This window comes from Vidua macroura, chromosome 21 (genome assembly GCF_024509145.1).
Source record: "Vidua macroura isolate BioBank_ID:100142 chromosome 21, ASM2450914v1, whole genome shotgun sequence".
NCBI lineage: Eukaryota > Metazoa > Chordata > Aves > Passeriformes > Viduidae > Vidua > Vidua macroura.
This window is the reverse complement of record NC_071591.1, coordinates 1,104,618-1,123,236: the sequence shown is the minus strand read 5'-3', so window position 1 is coordinate 1,123,236 and position 18,619 is coordinate 1,104,618. Positions and strand designations below refer to the sequence as shown.

The 18,619-nt window shown below is 49.8% G+C and overlaps 1 protein-coding gene across 3 annotated transcripts in view; it reads right to left on the bottom strand.

The window, feature by feature from the left end:
* Positions 1–2,147: 2,147 nt before the first annotated feature.
* The window catches only part of NR6A1 (nuclear receptor subfamily 6 group A member 1), a 75,109-nt gene continuing 58,637 nt past the window's right edge, over positions 2,148–18,619 (bottom strand). For 2 of the 3 annotated variants that reach the window (XM_053996358.1, XM_053996360.1), the window contains 7 exons: positions 16,759–16,814; positions 15,212–15,369; positions 14,120–14,347; positions 13,558–13,812; positions 10,200–10,321; positions 8,619–8,771; positions 2,148–7,666 (listed from right to left, as the gene is read on the bottom strand). In XM_053996358.1, coding sequence (XP_053852333.1) covers positions 7,578–7,666; positions 8,619–8,771; positions 10,200–10,321; positions 13,558–13,812; positions 14,120–14,347; positions 15,212–15,369; positions 16,759–16,814 — 1,061 coding nt within the window. In that variant the 3' untranslated portion in view covers positions 2,148–7,577. The remainder of the gene's footprint in view (positions 7,667–8,618; positions 8,772–10,199; positions 10,322–13,557; positions 13,813–14,119; positions 14,348–15,211; positions 15,370–16,758; positions 16,815–18,619) is intronic. The other variant, XM_053996359.1, reaches the window with a different exon arrangement.

Genomic DNA, 18,619 nt, shown 5'->3' with positions numbered 1-18,619 from the left:
CACCACCCGCGGTGGGCCGCGGCATGCTTTGGCTCCTTGCTGGTGCTTAGCCTTGATGCTCAGCAAAGCATATCTCCTGCTCGGATTTTATCTCCATCCACTCAGCTTATCGGCGCGGGGCAGCCCTCCTGCCTGCGCCACGTTCCCGGAGCGTGCCTGCAGCAGGTGTGGCCAGCGCTACTGTTTGCCAAGCGCCGCTGCCTGCCCGCAGTCCCTGACTCCAGGGCCCGCGCTGATAATGCGCGTGCGGCGAGGACTTTGGCGATAGCGTTCCCCATGACATTACCTTGTCCCCCGCATTCTTCCGATGCCACACACGCCTTCGCTCGGGGCGCGGGCGGCCCGGCCATGGCGGCGGGTGCAGATGCTGTGCAGGCAGCACTGGGAAGTGCTGGTGGTCTCCTCCCGGGGGGACTCATTGACATATCAGTCACATAGTTCTGCATAATTGGGACTTGGATGCAGCCTCTCTTTATGTTTCCTCTTGGAAGTTGCCAACAACATGAAGCACTCCTGGGTCAAAATGACAGCCTTTTGTTTACTATTCCTGCTTATGTGCCTCATTTTCTTCAAGGATAAGAGCTCTTTATAGGAATCTTTATTGTGATGAGGTTAGCAGAGAGAAGGATTTCTCTCCAGCTTTCTCTCTCTCTTTCACAGCTGATTAGCAGGGTCAGCCCATGAGGACAGTGATGTGGAGCACAGACCCAGCATTCGCCTCAGGGTCCCCCCAGCCATGAGGCATCTTCTCCAGCACAGCCCCAACCTGCTGGCCCCCCAGCCCCCAGCCCGTGGCACTGCTCCCCTCCTACTCATGGCAGCCTGCAAGGAGGGGATCCACCACCCCGATAAAGGTACTGAAAATCCCAATTGACCCCAGAAGCTTGGACAGGAGCTTACCCGGAGCACACACCTCCCCTCCGTGGTCTTACCAGGCCACCCATGATGACCTATCCTTCATCTGACCTCTGCAGTGGTGACCAACCCCATGGGAAGTGTCCACACTTGGCAAACTGAGATGTGAGAGACTCGTGATGAACCAGACAATGGAGACCCACCAGTCTGCTGCACTCAGAACTCTGGTTTTCAGGTGTGAACTGCAATTGGACAGTGACTGGGGAAGGGATGAGGAGAGATGTGGGAGCAGTTGGTGACAAGATGGGGAGAGCTCATGGAATAGACATGGGCAGGGTGGACATCAACGAAGAACCTTCCCCGACTCTGGGAGAGGCCCCACAGGACCATCCCAGCAGATCTGTCACCCACTGCTGGAGTGACTGCGCCACTGCAGGGAGGTGACCCAGCTGACCCCGCAGCCCTGTCCCAGCCCGTGCCCATGGGGTGACACACTCCTGGGAACAGCCACTCCTGTCAAGAGGAAAGCAGCTTACCCTTGAAAGTTACTTTGCGAAGGTCAAGAGTGGGACTGTGACAGAGCAGCCTGACAAACACATCTCCCTAAGTCCTTGGGCCCGATAATGTATGTCCCATGCAATGTTGACACTAGTGATCCACCAAAGATCAGGTTAACAAGTTTGACGTTAGTGACAGCGTGATTTGTTCTGCGCTGGCTCTGAATTCATAGAGCCGCCGGCCTTCGGTGATAAACTATTGCGCCGCGCACACGGGGCTGTGGCAGTTGTCACCCGCCGGAGCACCGAGATGAAAAGGAAGCAGAGCTCTAATCAAAATACAGTGGTCAGTAGGGGTTGAGCTGAAAATTAAAAGGTGCTGGTACTTTTCCCACTCCAGCCTGGCTTTCCGGGCAGCGCCTGGTGCCAGAGCGGGGTGAGGGGAGAGGCTGCCTCGTCACCTCTGCGCGGCTCCAGCTTCGTTTGAAGGCGAGGACAAACCCGTCACCCCACGTGCACAGAGCATCCTCTGCCACCTCCCAGGGAGCCCCACCACTGCTGGTCTTCAGGGCCCCCTCTCCAGGAATAAATCCCGTGTGGCACAATGCCCTCATCCCAGCTCCCAGCCACAGCAGCAGCCCCAAGGCCTTCCCCACGCCCACAGCCCGTTCCAGAAGCACAGCAGCAGGCAGGGCAGGGCCACAGCCACCACCCAGGGCAGCGCTGGGCTCCCCCACCCTGAGAGAGAGCCACCACCACGAGGGGAAGGCACAAACAGCCTGGAGACACCAGCGGTGCAGAACATTTCACATTTATTAGTTCATACAGCTAAACACTCACTAAACATGCATTCAACACTTATTGGTCACATTTCCACAGGTAGTCAAGTCCCAGGGCAGAGCAGCGGAGCGGGGGCAGGCCGGGCTGACGCGGACCCGCCGGCAGAAACATTCATTTGGTCGTAGCGCGGTGAGGGGCAGCCCCCGGTGCCCGTTCCCCCGCGGGTGACACGGGGCCGGGCACACCCTCCTGCCCCAGCCCCGGCTCTGAGTGTGCCAATGCTCACCGTGTGCCACGCTGAAGCAACATCCTGCTTCCCTGATTTACACAAGGGATTGTGGGAAAAATGAACGGGAGAAACCGTCACTGGGAACGTCACCCAGAAGGAGCCGAGAGCTGGGACTGACCCTCTTGGAAACATCCCTCACACCGGCAAGGGGCCGGCACAAGCAGCAAACCTGACCCAGGGCTGCCCAGGATGGACACGCGAGGAGCTGCGAGGTCCTGTGAGGTCCCAGCCTCTGCACCAGGACTGAGCTGGAACCAGGCCTGGGGCTGGCACCGACACAACCCAAACTGCCACGAGCCACATCGTCCCCAGGGAGGGACACCGGAGCACGGGACACACAGCAGAGACAGGAGCCAGCCCCAGCCCACAGGAAGGGAAACACAACTCCAGCAATCACAGCCCCTGTTCCTCGCTGCCAACAGACACTGGCAGTGTTTAGTTTTTCACACAATCCCTTTGAGATGATAAACAGGATGTCACACGAGGTAGTTTAGTTATGGAAATTGAGTCAATAATGTTATCAACTATTACAAGACATTTTATAAATTGAAAGAAAACAATGAATCACAAAAGGCTTTGTTAAGGTTGATCGTCATCTGGTCTCAATTTCTGTTTCTTTTTGCCCTTGGGGGCATTTCTTCCACTGAACCGTGTTGCTTCTTTCACAGACTTGTCAGAGGGCAGCTCACAGGAGCTATTTTTAATTTTTTTTTTTTTCCAAGGGAAAGACACTGCCTGGATTGGCCTCCCCAGCTTTTTGCGAGGCTGGTTTAAACTCAGATTTGCAGACTCTGGCTGAGGGTGCTGGGAGGGAGTTTCAGCCCTTAAAACTTTTGCTGACTCTCGGTGCTGGCCCTGTCTGTGGCTGGATGGGGCTGTTTGGACACTTGTAGCAGCTGTAACCCAACCAAAGTCACACACCAGCACCCTTCTCAAACTGCCTGACTGTTCCTACAACCATAGTGAGAAAGTTGTACTGATGAAAATTAAGAATTCATAACTAACAAACAGAGTACAGAGCCCTGTGACTGGCTGCCAGGGACACAATGAGAAATTTCTGTTTCCCCTGTTCCATCAACAGTCAAATATTTAACAGCAAAGGCAGAGGGATGAGGGAATGCAGAAATAGAGCCCCACAGACAGAGCTGTCCCCAGCTGCTGGGTGGCACAAGGGCACAGCCTCGTACAGCCCCGTGCACCTTAGGGATGCTCTGCCCACAGCACCACGTCTGGGCCTTCAGCAGGCAAACTTCCCACAGCCAAACCCAAAGCTTTTTCCCCCAAAATCCCCATCTGGGGCTTGGGTCAGCTCTCAGCGGGTCCTCCAGACAAGTCGGGAAAGAAGCAACTGTTGCAACATCAAAACTAGGGTTTCTCTGGGTCACATTTTAAATACTTATCCCTGAGCTTCTGTGCATTGAAACAACACACCGTGTACCCAGAGAAACACCACAGCTTGATACTGATAGCTATGCACTCCCTCCATTTACACATCATCTACAACTTAAAAATTAGTTTCATACTTTAACTAGTTCCCCAAGTTTCCCCCTTTCTCCTGCCTTTCACGTGGCAGGGATGATTGCCGCTTATTATCCTGAGAAATAACAACATTTTCACAGACACCGAGCTTCACAGCTTCAAATCAAAACCAAGAAGGAAGAAAGAATGAATGGGAAATAGCACATTCACAGGAGAATATTTTTTTTCTTTTTTTTTCCTTTTAAAAAATGTAGTAAAGATAAAAGAAATTCAAGTGGGTTTTTTGTTTTTTTTTTTTAAAGTTGGTTTGAAGGACAAGACTTAAACTCCTTTACCTGAAGTGGCTGTGGGTCTGTGCAGAAGGCTGAGGAGCAAGGGCAGATCCTGCTGGCACAGGGGAGGGACAGCAGCAGAGGCACTTGAGCCTTTGCATGGCTGGGGACGAGGCCACCAAGGCACCCTGCAGCAAGTGAGAGCAGCCAGACGGAGGGGTCAAGGCTCAGCCCACCTGGCAGGAGCCTGAGCTGAAGGGGAAGAAAACTCACTCACTTTCCAGAAGGTTCTGTCGAGGCCCCGGGGTCTGGCATTCACCTGGGACGGAGCCCCGTGAGCGGGACCCTTCCAGCTGCTCCTCAGCAGCCTCCCCTGAGCACTTCAAATTTATGTCCCAAATCTCTGCTGGGATTAAAAGTAACTCTTCAGCTTTCTATCTGCACAGATGCTTTGAAGGAGAAGAGGGGTCAGCCAGCCAATCTATCTTTCAAATCGGGGATAAAAATTGACTTGTCATGGCAGAAAATTCTACCAAAGACTATTATTGTTGATAGATTTCTCTATGACAGAAGGTCAGATAAGCAAGAGCAGATAGATACCAAAGATAATGAACTTCCCCCAGTAGCATTAAGCACAAATAAAATATGAGTCCCTGTAAACTGAATGTTACATGAAGAATGGAACGAAAATTCCAACCTTTCCAGGGTGTCCTTCAAACCAAATTCACAAATACATCTACCTAACGTCGCTACGTCTCTAGCTACATTCCTACCTTCTCATAATACCTGAGTTTGCAATGCAACACATTCACATTACCCTGTTTAAAAAATACAAGTCATTAGAGGACTTGGTGCAGAAGATATCAGGAATGACTGTCCAGTGATTCCATCTGGTCTGTTTGCTGCTTCCTTACCTGTCAGTTCAGGAAGGATTTTCTACTCCCTATGGCAAATGTGTATTTGGGAACGGATACTGCTGCCAATCAACCTTCGTAAAATTTGCTTTCTACCACAGAAAGTGGAACATTCATGTCTGTTTGTCATCATAACTGAGTTTAGGTTTTTGGTTGTTGTTGGTATAGCATTAGTTTTGGGAGGCTATTTTAGAAAACTACAGATTACCCAATAGATTATTTTTGTTGGGTAGCTGGCAACAAGATGACTGCTTTTATGTACACTAATTAGAACAGTTATTCATCAACAGATTATAATAATTCAGTAACTGTAGAATAAAATCACTCCTATGCAATTTTAACAATTCCTTGAGTGTATAAAACAGCAAGCCAGAAATAACCCGTAATAAAAAGATCATATCAAGCTATTTGGAAATTAAACTCAAAAGCTGAGAAATACATTCTAACTTACAAACAGATACACTAAAATCTTCCCCTGAACACGTGAGGTATTGGCTGTATGCAGAAGGCTTTCCTGAGAATACACACGTGTCTCATTGTACTGTCAGAAAGTAAATGAGATTTCTGGAGCCACCTTTGGGTGCGAAGCTCCACCGAGCTGAGCCGCCGCTGCGCCCAGCAGCTGTTACCCGTAACATCCTGTTTAAATAATGAAAAGTGAACAGCTATGGACTCTTGGAAGAGGGAGAGCGTTGAGCTGGGAGATGCCCAAGCGGGATGCCCGCGGTGAGGAGGCAGCAGGGCCCTGGCGCGGCGTGACCGCAGCCGCCGGCGCTGACCGGGCCGTGCCAAACCAGCACAGCCCCCTCGGGCTGCGACCAGGGAGCACCCGCCGGGCCAGGGGGGGAGGGAAGGACGACTTTGGTGAACGGGGTTTTGCTCCTGCTCACCGTCACATTCACGCACAGCAGCTGCAGCCTGCTGAGCTGTGCTCGCTCTGTGCCACGCAGCTGCCACCAGGGAAAGACAAGAAGGTAGCGACTCGTCCCTCCTACCCTGAAGGAACAAAAGTTGTTTCCACAAGTGTTTTTAAATCAGCATTCAAACACTTATCGAGGAGCCACCTTTCCAAGCGAATGCCAGATTTACATCTAAGTAGGCAGGGAAGGAAATCCAGCCAAGGCTGTTTAGGAGAGTGACAGAGTCTTTGACATAAATTCCTAATGAAGGAGATGAGATCAAGAGCGTCTCATCCAACCTCCCCATCATGAGCAGGAAATCATGAGGTCACTCACGAGAATGCCCAAGTTTAGCTAAACATCAGCACTTAGCAATCACTTAATCAGCTAATCAGCTGTCATTATCCAGTTCTCCCTCTGGAGTTGTGGAGAGCCTGCGAGATGGAAAATCCAAGCCTTGCAACACCTAGAACACAACAGCTAACCAAGTACAGCAGTAATGTAGTTTTTCCTGGGATTCCACAAGGAACAGGGCAGTCCTGGCAGGATCTAACTATGGAACACCCATTCCCTGAGTCCAGCAGAGAAAGCCATGCCAGAGGACACTGGAGTCCCTCACTCCACTACACAGGCCCCATTCAACACAGGATACATTAACTGCTCCCCAAACAGGGATTGCTGCAATGCAGAAGTCTCACGAGTCAGGTACCATGTGGGAGGCATTAACAGGGGCAATCCTGCCTCTTCTCTAAGTAGGTTTTTCCTGCTTTTGTAAACCTGAAATGGATTTTAAGGAAGTGATGATAAAGTCTTTGTCATTCTCTAGCAACAGGAGCACCTTTGTGTAATGCCAGGAGTCTGCTATGAACTGCAGGAACACAATTTCAGAGGAATTGGCAGGTGTTGTGGCAATAGTAAGAGGGCAGCTGGCCAGGAGGGGCTGGGGAAGACCCCACCTGCAGCTGCCCAGACAGGACAGGGCCAGGGAGCCCCTCAGAGCACTGCCATCCCACTGGAAACCTGCATCTGGAAACTGCCAGGGGAAAAGAAACCAACTGCCTAGACAGACTTCTCCTTCTCCACTCCTGCCTTTTTAAAATTAAAGAAAAAGCTTGGCACTTCTCTAGCACCCACTTCTCCAAAGTCGTCCCTTTGGGATACTAACAGCTCTGTCAACATCTGCTCTCTGTGACAAATGCTTTGGATGCAAATAATGGAAAGAGCAGTGTGTGAACAGCATCTTCTCCTTGAGGTAGTCTTAGTCATCTCGGTCCCCAGCCCCAAATACAAAAGAACTAACCCTAACAAACACTGTAACATTAAACATCTTCACATTCTGTAAACTGCTGGAGAATGCATCTGCCGCATTCTTACAGAACCATGTGCATCGTGTTGAAGATCATACATTCAACTCTGTCGTGAAATAAATATATAGGAAAAGGAGTAAAAAAAACAAAAACAAACAAAAAAGATTCTTGCTACAAGGGCAGGGAGGCCCACTGCCCTGTCTCCTGCCTGGATGGCGTTTGCCCCTCTCCCGGGGTGAGCCGGCCCCAGGCTCAGCGTAAGGCACCGGCCGGGGCCAGCTGCGCTCACTCTTTGCTCACGCTCGTCTTGCAGGAATGTAGAACGGCCTTAAAAAGGAGAGGCAGTTGCTCCAGAGGGACATTCACCATTTTTCCTGGTAAGAAAGAAACCAGAATCAGCAGCCACAACTGAATCAGATTTCAGAGACACCTAAGCCAGCAGCACTGGAGACAGTTTTACCTTGAACCTTTCACAGAAACAGTTAATCATCGTATAACTACATCAGACATTTGATATGCATTTGGACACAATATGATTTATTTACTGAATAGAAAGCAAAATAAATGGGCAAAGTCAGATCAAAATTGTTTCTCCACAATGGAGAAGTATTTATAGAAAGTGGGAAAGGCTAAATCCCATCTCACCTCAAACCCCCTTGTTGATCTCCATGAGTAAATTACGAGAGCTACTCTGAGATTATTATCTAGTTCATTATGACAGAGTAGGATGAAGCATACAGAGCCTTGACACAGGGAGGCAAGCATCTCCCTTTGCCATAACATTCAGGAACAGTTTTAGTAACGCTAGGCCTTGGAGATCTCATAAGCAACACAACTGCAGCTGAAAATTCACCTGCGGATTTCTGAGGTCCAGGTGAGGAAATCTGGGGGTTACCCTGATCTGGCTGAACTGTGCTGATCACTTTCTGCTCAGTTCAGGGATCTCCCTAATTCTGATGAGATAATTACTCAAACCAGGATTACACTCTTTTGAGACAAAATGCCCCCTAGCTGGGAGTGAAAGAAGACTAAGGGGAGACTGAACAATGCACTTAAAGGGTGTCAGGCTGGAGCAAGGCACCTCTTCCCCGAGGGACTAACCCTGTGCCCACCAGCACCACCAGGACACCTTGCCAAGAGCCCCTCAGACTGGATGAGCTCAGGGCAACGGGATGGGCTTAAAGATGTGCAGAAGCCCTGATAGGAAACGGTCCCACACAAACATCCTCAACCAAAGCCCACAAGAGTTTTGCTGCAGTAAGTTAATTATCCTTCAGAAGTAAATGTCATTACTTGCTCCCAGCGGGAGAAGCGCTCAGGAGTTACCTGCAATGTAGCGTATCTCTGGCAGACACATCATTAAATCCGGGAAGCGGTTTGGCTGGTGCGGGTATTTGTACTCCGTGAAGTCCTGGCAAACGTACCAGTACCGCTTATTCAGCTGCTCCAGCTGGGAGGCGTTGGTCAGACCCCTGATATCTGGAAAGGATTACAATTAGAGCAATGAAAACATGACAAATACGTCTCAGAAGAGCAGCAGCCTCGCACTTACTGCCACTTCTTCGTGGCAGACCGATTTCTGTCACTCTGATCTGGGTCCCTGCTTTGGAGACCGGCTGCCAGCACCCAGTTAGACCAATACTAAAACTCCCATCTCCCCTCCTGCTCTGCCTGCATCATGGATGTGTCTTTATATGTGTGTCTGGATCCAGGATTTCCCTTCACAAAAGGCTGGGGAGAGAACAGCTAATGTCCTACACTGGTCACCTGCAGCTCAATAAATGCTCTTGGAGAGAACAGCCCCAGCAACCTGAAATCCCTGCCTGGCACAACACAGCCAGGTGTCAGGGTTTGGTCCTCACAGCAGATCAGGGTAACACCTCCTCAGACAGGAACACATTGGTTTTAGCTCTATCATCTTGGCTGAGGACAGCGCTCAGCTCTATAATTAAAGATATCATCACATTTCTCCCCATCTGCTTATGAATCGTGCCACAGGAGCTTTATAAACTTGTCAAGTCCTTGTTTTTAAATTTAGCTTTGCCAGTGTCAGGCAGCACACACAAAGGAAAAAGGGACAGGCAGGAAGTCCCACTGGCAGTGTGAGCAGCAGCATCGTGAGCACTGGTGGGTCCAGGGAGGATCCAGCACAGCAGCGAGGAAGCTGCGGGGCAGGCTCGGTGCTGGGAGCCCATCTGACGGAAGAGGCATTGATCTACTGCCCAAAAGCTGACTTTTAAAAATAAGTCTCAGGTATTTCACATAAAAAATTGCAAACTCCAACTAAAAATAAAAGAAGACAGGAAGTTAATGAAAATACATTTTGGAAAACAATGGAGACAGCTCGAGAAGTGCATTATCCAGTGTCAGGAAACTGCCCAGGGAAGCAAACCGGAACCTCAGCCCGGCACAGATTGAAGTGTCAGCATTATCTCCCTCTGGAAATGAGCGGGGGAGGAGGGAGCCCGCAGCACATTTTTACAGACTGCAACTATCTTTCACAGTACAAAAGACTCCGGGGACATTTATTTCCAAAATTACAGCTGAACACTGTTCACTGAGCATTTGTCTCTGCATGGATTTTGAAATGCCCAGGGTCTTGAAGGAGCCTGAACTGCCAGCTTTAATATGCTGCTTAATCAACAGGAGGATATAGCCCTTTCCTAGGCTGAATTCATGGCCTGCATGTAAATACTTCATTTGTGATTACCTTTCACTTTGAAGAGTCAGATTTGGGTATAGAACCTAAAAAGTAGGAACCCAGCTAAGAAACCTACGGATACATCCTGAAGGTAAACATTTTAATGAGTCTGAAAAACTCTAAAAAGAGAAGAGCCAGTCTTACAAATTCACCCTTTGAGGCATAAAAAATGAACAAGTGGGGCTGGCAGCTCCTCTCTGCCTCACCTTGGTTGAGGAAGTTGATGGCTTTCATGCAGGCGTACTCCTCGTTGCTGACCTTCAGCTGGCTGAACTTGCGAAAGAGGTAGATCAAGCGCTCCATCACCTCCATCCCCTCTTCACTGAACCTGGAGGACAGAGATCACATCAGCACACAGACTGGACAGTGAAGGCATGAAGCTTATTAAAGTAACTTCAGAGATTTTAACACCTTGCAAGAGAATTAAAAAAAAAAAAGTCATCAAAACTGCCCGAAGTCTGCCGGTACCAAAAATAAGGAGGAAAATGTCTCGTTTGTGAATGCAGAATCATTGAATCATGGAATGATTTGGGTGGAAATTACCTCAAAGCTCATCCAGTCCCGTTCCCCAGCCAAGGGCAGGGACACCTTCCACTAGACCATGTTACTCAGAGTCCCATCCTGCCTGCCCCAGGGATGGGGAGTTCAGAATCTACAGATATTTGCAAGGAAAAACCTCTCTTGGTGATTCAGTTCACCACCAGCCTGCTCTGACAGCAGAGAAGGTTTCACAGAGCCAGGAATCTGCAGCCAGCGACAGAGATGGGCACCACAGGGCATACTGATGCACAGAGAACACCCCAAAACCTCCTGGAAAAGTGCCTGATGGAGATTTTGTGGGTGCAGAATGAGGTCCTCCTGCTAAAGAGGGTGCCACACTTCATCAGGAGAAATACCCCACGTGTGCACCATGAGAAAGCCATGGGGAAGAACCAGGCTGGAGAGGAGTGGGAGGGTGTGGAGGGCTGTGAGTGTCTGCAGGCATCTCCAGACCATCCCACGCCTGCCCAGGGCCAGAACAGCCTCTTGGGAACACATCTCACAGCAACAGCCCTGGCTTCAAAGCAGGCACATATTGCAGAAGCGCTCAGAAGTGGGACAGAAGTGTTTCGGGAAGCTTCAGCGTGCTCTGGCATTGTGCAGCACAAAGAATAAGAGCACAGCCAGCAAGCCATCTCTGAATAGAACAGAAATAGAACCTTTTTCACTGAATAATACCTTATTTTGGCATGTGTGTTTGTTTACTTCAAAGTTATTTGTAAAATGCATGGTGGGGTTTGACCTCTGCGAAGAGAAAACAAGCTGTCTGAACTCCAGGTCAGTTCTTCAAGAAAGTAATATTGTAAGTGATGAAAGCCTTGTCGGCTAATCTAAAGTTGTACAAGTTTTCTTGCTCTCCAGTTGACATTAAAAATCTTGCAGGTGCAAGATTGCAAAGCTCAAGAAGTTAATGAGCACAAAGACCACTCAGTCATCTGTGGGGTTTAATTGTTTTTAGAGCATGCACATTTTTACCAGCCACTCATCACTTCATAAATCCAGGAGAGCTCTTCTCTCATTCCTGCAGTTGAACTGTCTTACTTTTCTGCACATACTTTCCTCCCCCTTTCAAACAAAGCTGTTCTGTTTTTCACAGCCCTATTTCTTCTTGAGGACTGACTCCTCCACACACTTTTCCTCACAGTTTACACCAGGCAAGTTTCTGGCTGGGAGTTGTCGGCATCAGCTGGGGAGGAGGGGGAAGGGAAGCGCTATCAGGAGTGCTGGGGGAGGTCAGGAGTCTATTCATTTCATATTCATCTTCAGAAAAACAGCACAATAAAAGAAAACATTTGATCTAGCAAGCAAACAGAACATTTAGCCAGTTGTTAGAAGCAATTAAAACAAAGGGGATGGGGAGCTTATTCTATGCCTTTATTTGTCACCTATGCTTTAGCACTGCTCTTGTCATTTTGTTAAGAGCAGAAATTAACCCTGAAGTGCCGGACCATCCCTGCTCAGTGAGATTTCTCCAACCAGGTGTGAGCTCTAATGAAGTTCCCTTTGCAGTCATGCCTGATCAATGCCAGAGGAGCCGGGGGCACTTTGAGAACACCCACAAATGGGACACCTCTCCAGAAGGGTCCCTCTCAAATCCAAAGTGACCAGATATTCCACGAGTGCTTTGGACAGGGAGAGTGATACCCATGAGCTATCCCACTGCTGCTGGAGTCAGTCAGGCCATGGGCTGAAGGACCATGAAGACCAGTGGGAAGGAGCCACGCAGCTCCAGGCCCCTCATCTGTGCAGCTTCCTGCTAAATGGCTTTTTGGGTGGGCATTCTCCCAGGTTACTAATGACAATTAATGACACTTGAAAAGCTAAATCACAAGAGGAGACTGCAGAAGCATTCCTCTCCCAAGAACACCTATTTTCATCCATGTGCACAGATCTTCTCTGAAGGACCTTCAAGGCGACCAGCTCTGAATTGCCGGTTTCTGCAGGGCGAGGATTCCTCCTTTGTCTCGTTGTCTTACCTCTCGCTTGTATTTATCACAAACTCAGAATGAAACAAACACTTCTTTTGTGAGGCTCTGACCAGGACAGCAGGAACAAAAGGACAGCTGAATGCAAGAACAAGTGTCATTGTGGTTTTCTATGACCCTCAGTGCTCCTCGCAGGAGCTGCACCAGATGCACGATGAATGGCTGTGCAGAGCAGCGCCGCAGAGCAACCTGTCCCAGGAAATGAGACACCTGGGGCCAGCTCCCCGCCACGGGCTCAGCCAGCCAGTGCCTCTGCTTGTCACAACAGATGCACAAAGGAGCCCCCAAGAACCATGAGACACTGCAATGGCCGAGGACCACAGCAGTGTTTTAAATCTCTGCTCATCAGCCATCCCCTGGTGACTCCGGCAGCATCGTGAGCCCAGCAAGGGCAGAGAGCAAAGGGCTTTAAAGGGAGGATGGGCAGCAGTTTCTCTAAATCCTACCTGTTCTGCCACAGTATGGTGAGATTGGGACTCTAGTACCAAAAGAAGAATCTGACACCAAGACTACAAAACAAAATATCCAAACCAAAAAACAACACCCTGGCCAACATGATAAATGAAAGGCAGGCTCCTCAGAGCATCAGATAATCTGTACCATGGAAAAAACAAGAGCTAAGTTGCAACATCTTTAAATTTATCTAATCAAAACAATGAAATAGCAATTAATAATCAACACTTTGATAATACAGACAACCAGCTATGCGAACAACCTTTCCACTGGCCCAAAGGGTTTTTAAATAAGACTTTCTTTCCTGTGTGTCAGGGTTACCCAAAGTGTTGGTTAGTTTTACCCTCCTCATAAAAAGGTGGCTTGTAGGGCTCTGTTGGGGGACAACAGCATTGCTACATGGAATTCAAACAGCCCCACATACCACTGTGCCCTTCCCTGGGACAACTGTTCCCTAAAAAATAGAAAACAGCCACAGGTAAAGTGACCTGTCCCAGGAGGTGGTCAGAGAACACCTGTCTGTTGGGCTCCCATGGCTCCTCATCCCCAGATCTCGCTGCCTCGCCCTGAGCTCAGCCCATCTCACCTGTGCAGCTCGTCGTCAGAGGGAGAGTACTTGGAGGTGACATCAGCGAGGTCACCAAAGATCTGCTTGCTGTAAACAGTCAGCGAGGAGAGCAGGATCAGCTCCTGCCACGTAGAGCTGAGCAGGCAGGTATAGTCCTTGATGGAGAGTTCGCAGAAGAACGGCAGCTTCTTGATCCAAGCAATCTGCCTGAAAAGCAATTCATCCGCCAGGCGACACAGCAACGCAAACAGCTCTGCCTGAGTCACTTTATACCTGCAGGCACAGTTAGTACAAGGGCAGAAAAAACATTAAAAACGTTGAATGACATCATCTGACGGGGAACTTGGAAACAAATGCCAAAGGAACTGGGTGTCACCTGGTGACAGGAGCCGCGATGGTCGGCACCCACCCTGCCCGGGCAGGGGCTGAGGGGAGCCCTCGTGGCCCCTGGGGTCACCCCCCTGCCCAGCACCCGGCCTGGCCATGCAGCCTGGAGCCCCCTGGCAGCCCCAGCCCGGTGGGACGGGGTCCGCTTTGCTGCTCGCCCTGCGCCCCGAGGATGTCCCCGCGTCCCACGCACCCGTCCTCGATGAGCATGGGCGTGCCGAGCGGCTCCAGGTCCTCGGCACACACCAGCTGGCTGATGAGGCCGTGCGACTGCGGGTCCAGGCTGCGCGGCTGCGGCGCCACCAGCGCCGAGTGCGCCGAGTAGCTAAAAAGGTGCGGCAGGTACTGGTAGTGCGCGGACACCGGCGTGCCCAGGTACTGATCCCTGAGTGCAGCGAACCCGTTCAGCTCCACGGACCTACTGGAAAAGGAAAAGCTCTTCAGTACACCCCCCAAAACTCCACCTGATGCATTTCAGTGTCGCGCCCGGCTCCTGCAGAAATGTTAACAGAAATAGGGAAAGCGAACGGAATGGAAATGCCTTTGTGTTTAGACCCTGCCCCGGAAAGAGCCGGGTGTGAGCTGCCTGCACACCCAGCCTGGCTGGGCACTGGTTCCACGTGCTGGAGATCTGGGAGCTGCTGCTGAGCTGCCATTCAGGGAGCAAAGCAGAAACCCAAAACCCACCTGTGCCCAGCCTTTCCACCCCGGCTTCCTTACGGGGCCAGAACTTAGGACTGTACATTAAGTGCTCACACAGCCAGTGAACACAAACAAGGCCAAGCTTAAGCTGCAACTGAAAGCAGATGGGATCAGGTCTGAGATTCTTGCTGTGTTTGCAATCAAAGGCTGCATCAGGAGCTCCATCAGGAGGTTTGCACTCACAGCAGCCAACTTTAACATAACACCACCAATTACTAATATAAATGGTTTTATTTTCAGAATCTGAGCACTGTGCAGAGAAAGAGCTTATGCAGAATGAGCAATGAAAGGTGATCAAGTTCTCAAGATCTTCAGAAAACACAAACAATATAAACTGAGGTATATTTTAAATATGATTGTAACTCAAGATTGCCTTCCTTTGCTCACAAACATTTCCCAGTACAATTCTCTTCAACCTGGTGACTGTTTGTCTCAGAACACAATCAAGAGGTAAGAACCTGCTGCATGACCAGTTTACACAAAGATGCACACACACGTTTTCCCTACACTGACCCCAAGTATCACTCAGGAAAAGAAATCCAAGATTCCTGTAAGACCAAATTCTTCCAGGGTTCATTCCCACCTTGAAGATGGAGTAGAAACAGGTGAAGGCTGGTTGCTCTCAGAAACGCCATTTCCAGGGGAGCTATGGTCACTGTCTCCATTGTTGCTCCATGACATGTTTGCCTCTCCCTCAAATTCTTGCCCAGACATAATTCTCTCAATCTCTTCCTCTGATATCTGTCAAATACAGAACACTGTGGTTACTTTGGCTGGGAACAGAAAAGCAGAGCCTCTGTTTGCAAGCACCTTGTTCAGGCCCATCCAACAGGGCTGACCCTCCCACCCCCCTGCAGGTACCACATCCTCCCTCTGCATTTAACAACACACATGGAAAATTCTATTTACAGGTGATCGTGGTGACCTCCAGCTCCAGCAGTACTGAGGGGAGCACAGCAGGCAGGAACTGACACATGAAAAGATGATGTCACATGGACATGGCAACGAGCTGTAAATCAGCCACTGCCACACCGTGAAAAACCTGGGAGTAATTGAGGCCAGTGCACTGGGAACATCACTCAGGACTGGCAGAGGGAATGGCAAACAGGAGGTGGGGCAGGCTCTGGTTTGATAAAGCCATCAAGAGAGGCAAGGTGACACATATAAAATCAGTCAGGAAAACACTTACAGGGAGACAAGAGCTCCCAATTTTCCTCCAGACAGAACCAGGTGGCACCTGTAGTAGCAATTGAGCATCTAATACTTAAGTTCTAGAGAACAAAGCTAAAATAGAATTAATAAAATAGAGTTAAAAATTTGTAACATTGAGTTCACTGTAATATGAAGTTTCAAGAAAGTGCTGGGCATGCTCCTGGAGGAATGTTCCACCTCTAATGGGGAAATGCAACAAAAATTTAGATGCATCTTTTTTTTTAAATCCTGTGTATGTCCCTTAATGCAAACGGAGGAAACAGGTTTGTGTGGCTGCAGGCAGGCTGTGTCTGACACTGCCCAGCAGGGCAGAGCGGTGCTTGCTTGGCTCCTCACGCTTTGGGCTGGGCTCAGGGCTCCTTCCCAGGCACTCAGACCCACAGAAATTGCTTTCAGCATTATTTCTATTTTGCTAAAATAAACAGTAAACTTTTAAAAGGCCCCTCTCCAGAAGCAAGCTGGAAATGGCCATCATTTCTCAGGCGTGCGGCTCAAGCTGCTGTGCTGAATTCCCTCTCTTTACAAGGCACCTCTGGACAAGCTGTGCCATCAATCAGAGAGACATTTACTGGTGCCCTGCTTGCCACAACTGAAGGGATTGCAGCAGGCAGACTGAGATTTACTGGAGTCATGGAGGGACAGACGTCCTTGTGTGGCTCACAAAGGACAGGGTGCAGCGAGCCTGTCCGTGTGTCCAGGCAGCACCCAGCTCTGTTTGCCCATCTACAGCTCCTGACGTGTTTCTGACAGAGCCAGAGCCCTGCCACGCCAGCAGGAGGCACGGCCAGGGGTGATGGAGGCTCAACCAAGCCAGCCCCAGCCCAGGCAGAGCTGCTGCTGAGGTCTGAGCCCAGCCCAGCCTAGGCCAGGAGACCAAAAGCTGAAGGGAACCACGGAGGGACAGGCACACGTGCTCACCTGGACAGGTCCGATGCTTTTGTTTCTGCCTCCTGGCATGCCATCCTCCCTGATTGCTGAAAGATACAACCCAACCTTAGTGAGGAACACTACTGCCAGGTATTCCCAAAGTACATAAGCAGATACCTGTTTATGTTGAAAGAAGTTTTTATACCTTAAAAGATTCATTTTTTTTTCATTCAAGAAGTTTACAGAGAAACCTCCAGTGCTTGAGCAGCACACACCATGGTTCTCACCCCAGAAGGCACAGACACATCAATGGGCCTACAAGCATTACTCAAGGATTTTAGTTTCCTCATGTGCTCCTTGAGTGACAGGTAATGAAGAAATAGCAACCCTCTATCACAATTAATTCCAGCATAATTTGAGAAGCAGCACACGGTGTAAGGAACCCTACCTGACCCTGGAAATAACCCAGTGAATGCCCAGGACTGCTGGAACATGAGATGTGGAGCCAGCACGTCCAGCTCCACCTCCCACAGCCCCGTGAAGCACCACGAGCCAGAGCCCACCAGAGAGACACCACCAGCCTGCCACCAGCACAGACACAGAGCACTGCACTGCTGCCTGCCAGCCCTGCTCTCACTTCAGAGGCTCACATCTCCTACAGCCACCACAGAAAACGGAGGGGAGATGTTTGACCCAGCTGGTTGCTTGCAAAGCCACTGTTTCAAACTCAAGTTACCACCCCGAGCTGCACAGCTGCGTTTCAGAGGGGCAGCCTCATTCCTCAGCTGCATTTTTAAGGCTCTTTAATCAATTTCCAGGGAGCTGCAGTGAAATCCAGCTAAGGGGATGAAGCTGGAGCAGTTTCTGCTCCTTGCTCTTCCCTCTGCCTCTCTCTGCAGAAGGCAATGGCAGCCCTGGTCCCCGTGTCCCCCCTGCCAGGCTGGTCCCCGTTTATCAGGGCCCCATCTCTTTCCCACCACGACCTGGCCAGACTTGGCAGGAGGCTCTCCCCAGCTGCACGGTGACCTTGCTGCTGCACAGCCTCACCCTGCCTGGCACAGGGGCTGCAGGAGGCCCTTCCCAAGCAGAAAATGACACCAAACTGAAGCAAAAGTTTCTGTCCCAGAAAAGCCACGCTGCTGCTTGGTTTGAGATATCCTCAGCTCAAATCCTCCTCGTGTGCCTCGAGGCTGCTCCTGCAGCTCAGGGAGTGCCTCAGCAGGGCAGAGGAGAGGGCCACGGGACCTGAACTGTGCCTGCCCAAACCCCAGCCACCGACCTGAGCAATGCACAGCACTGGCTGTTTATTTCCTATGAAAGCTCTTTAAAAAAATATCAGGTTCTCACTTAAAAAAAAAAAAGGTAAAAAAATCTGCCATAGTTAGCCGTTACCCCCTTTAGGTTTTTTTAACTTACTGGAACTACAGGAATTACTGGAACTACAGGAATTCTGGAATTCCTAATAAATTACTGCAACTACAGGAATTTTTCTCATTTTCCAAGATATTTTACCACTAACTGTGATTTAGAAGCTTCCCATCAGCTCATTCCATTATGAGCCCTGGGCATAAATTATCTTGGTCATTTGATTTCAAAGCATAATTTTAGCAGACAATAGCTTACACCTGGAACAAAATGTAGGAATGTTTTTTGCTGGAGGTTCATCAAAAAGGCCTCAAGAATGGTTCCCAAATACAGATGGAATATCATCCTGGTGGTCCTGACTGGGCTGCATGACAGCCAGTCTCCTAAAAGCATACTAAGCTCTGCACCTTATCTGAATTTAAAAATTATTGTATTTAGACCTAATTTTGAAGGGATTTTCCAACCCAACAATGCCATAACTTGGGCACCAGGGTAGGAAGAGAAAGCTCCAGAACCCAACACCGAGGGCCTTCGGGGCTGCCTGGCC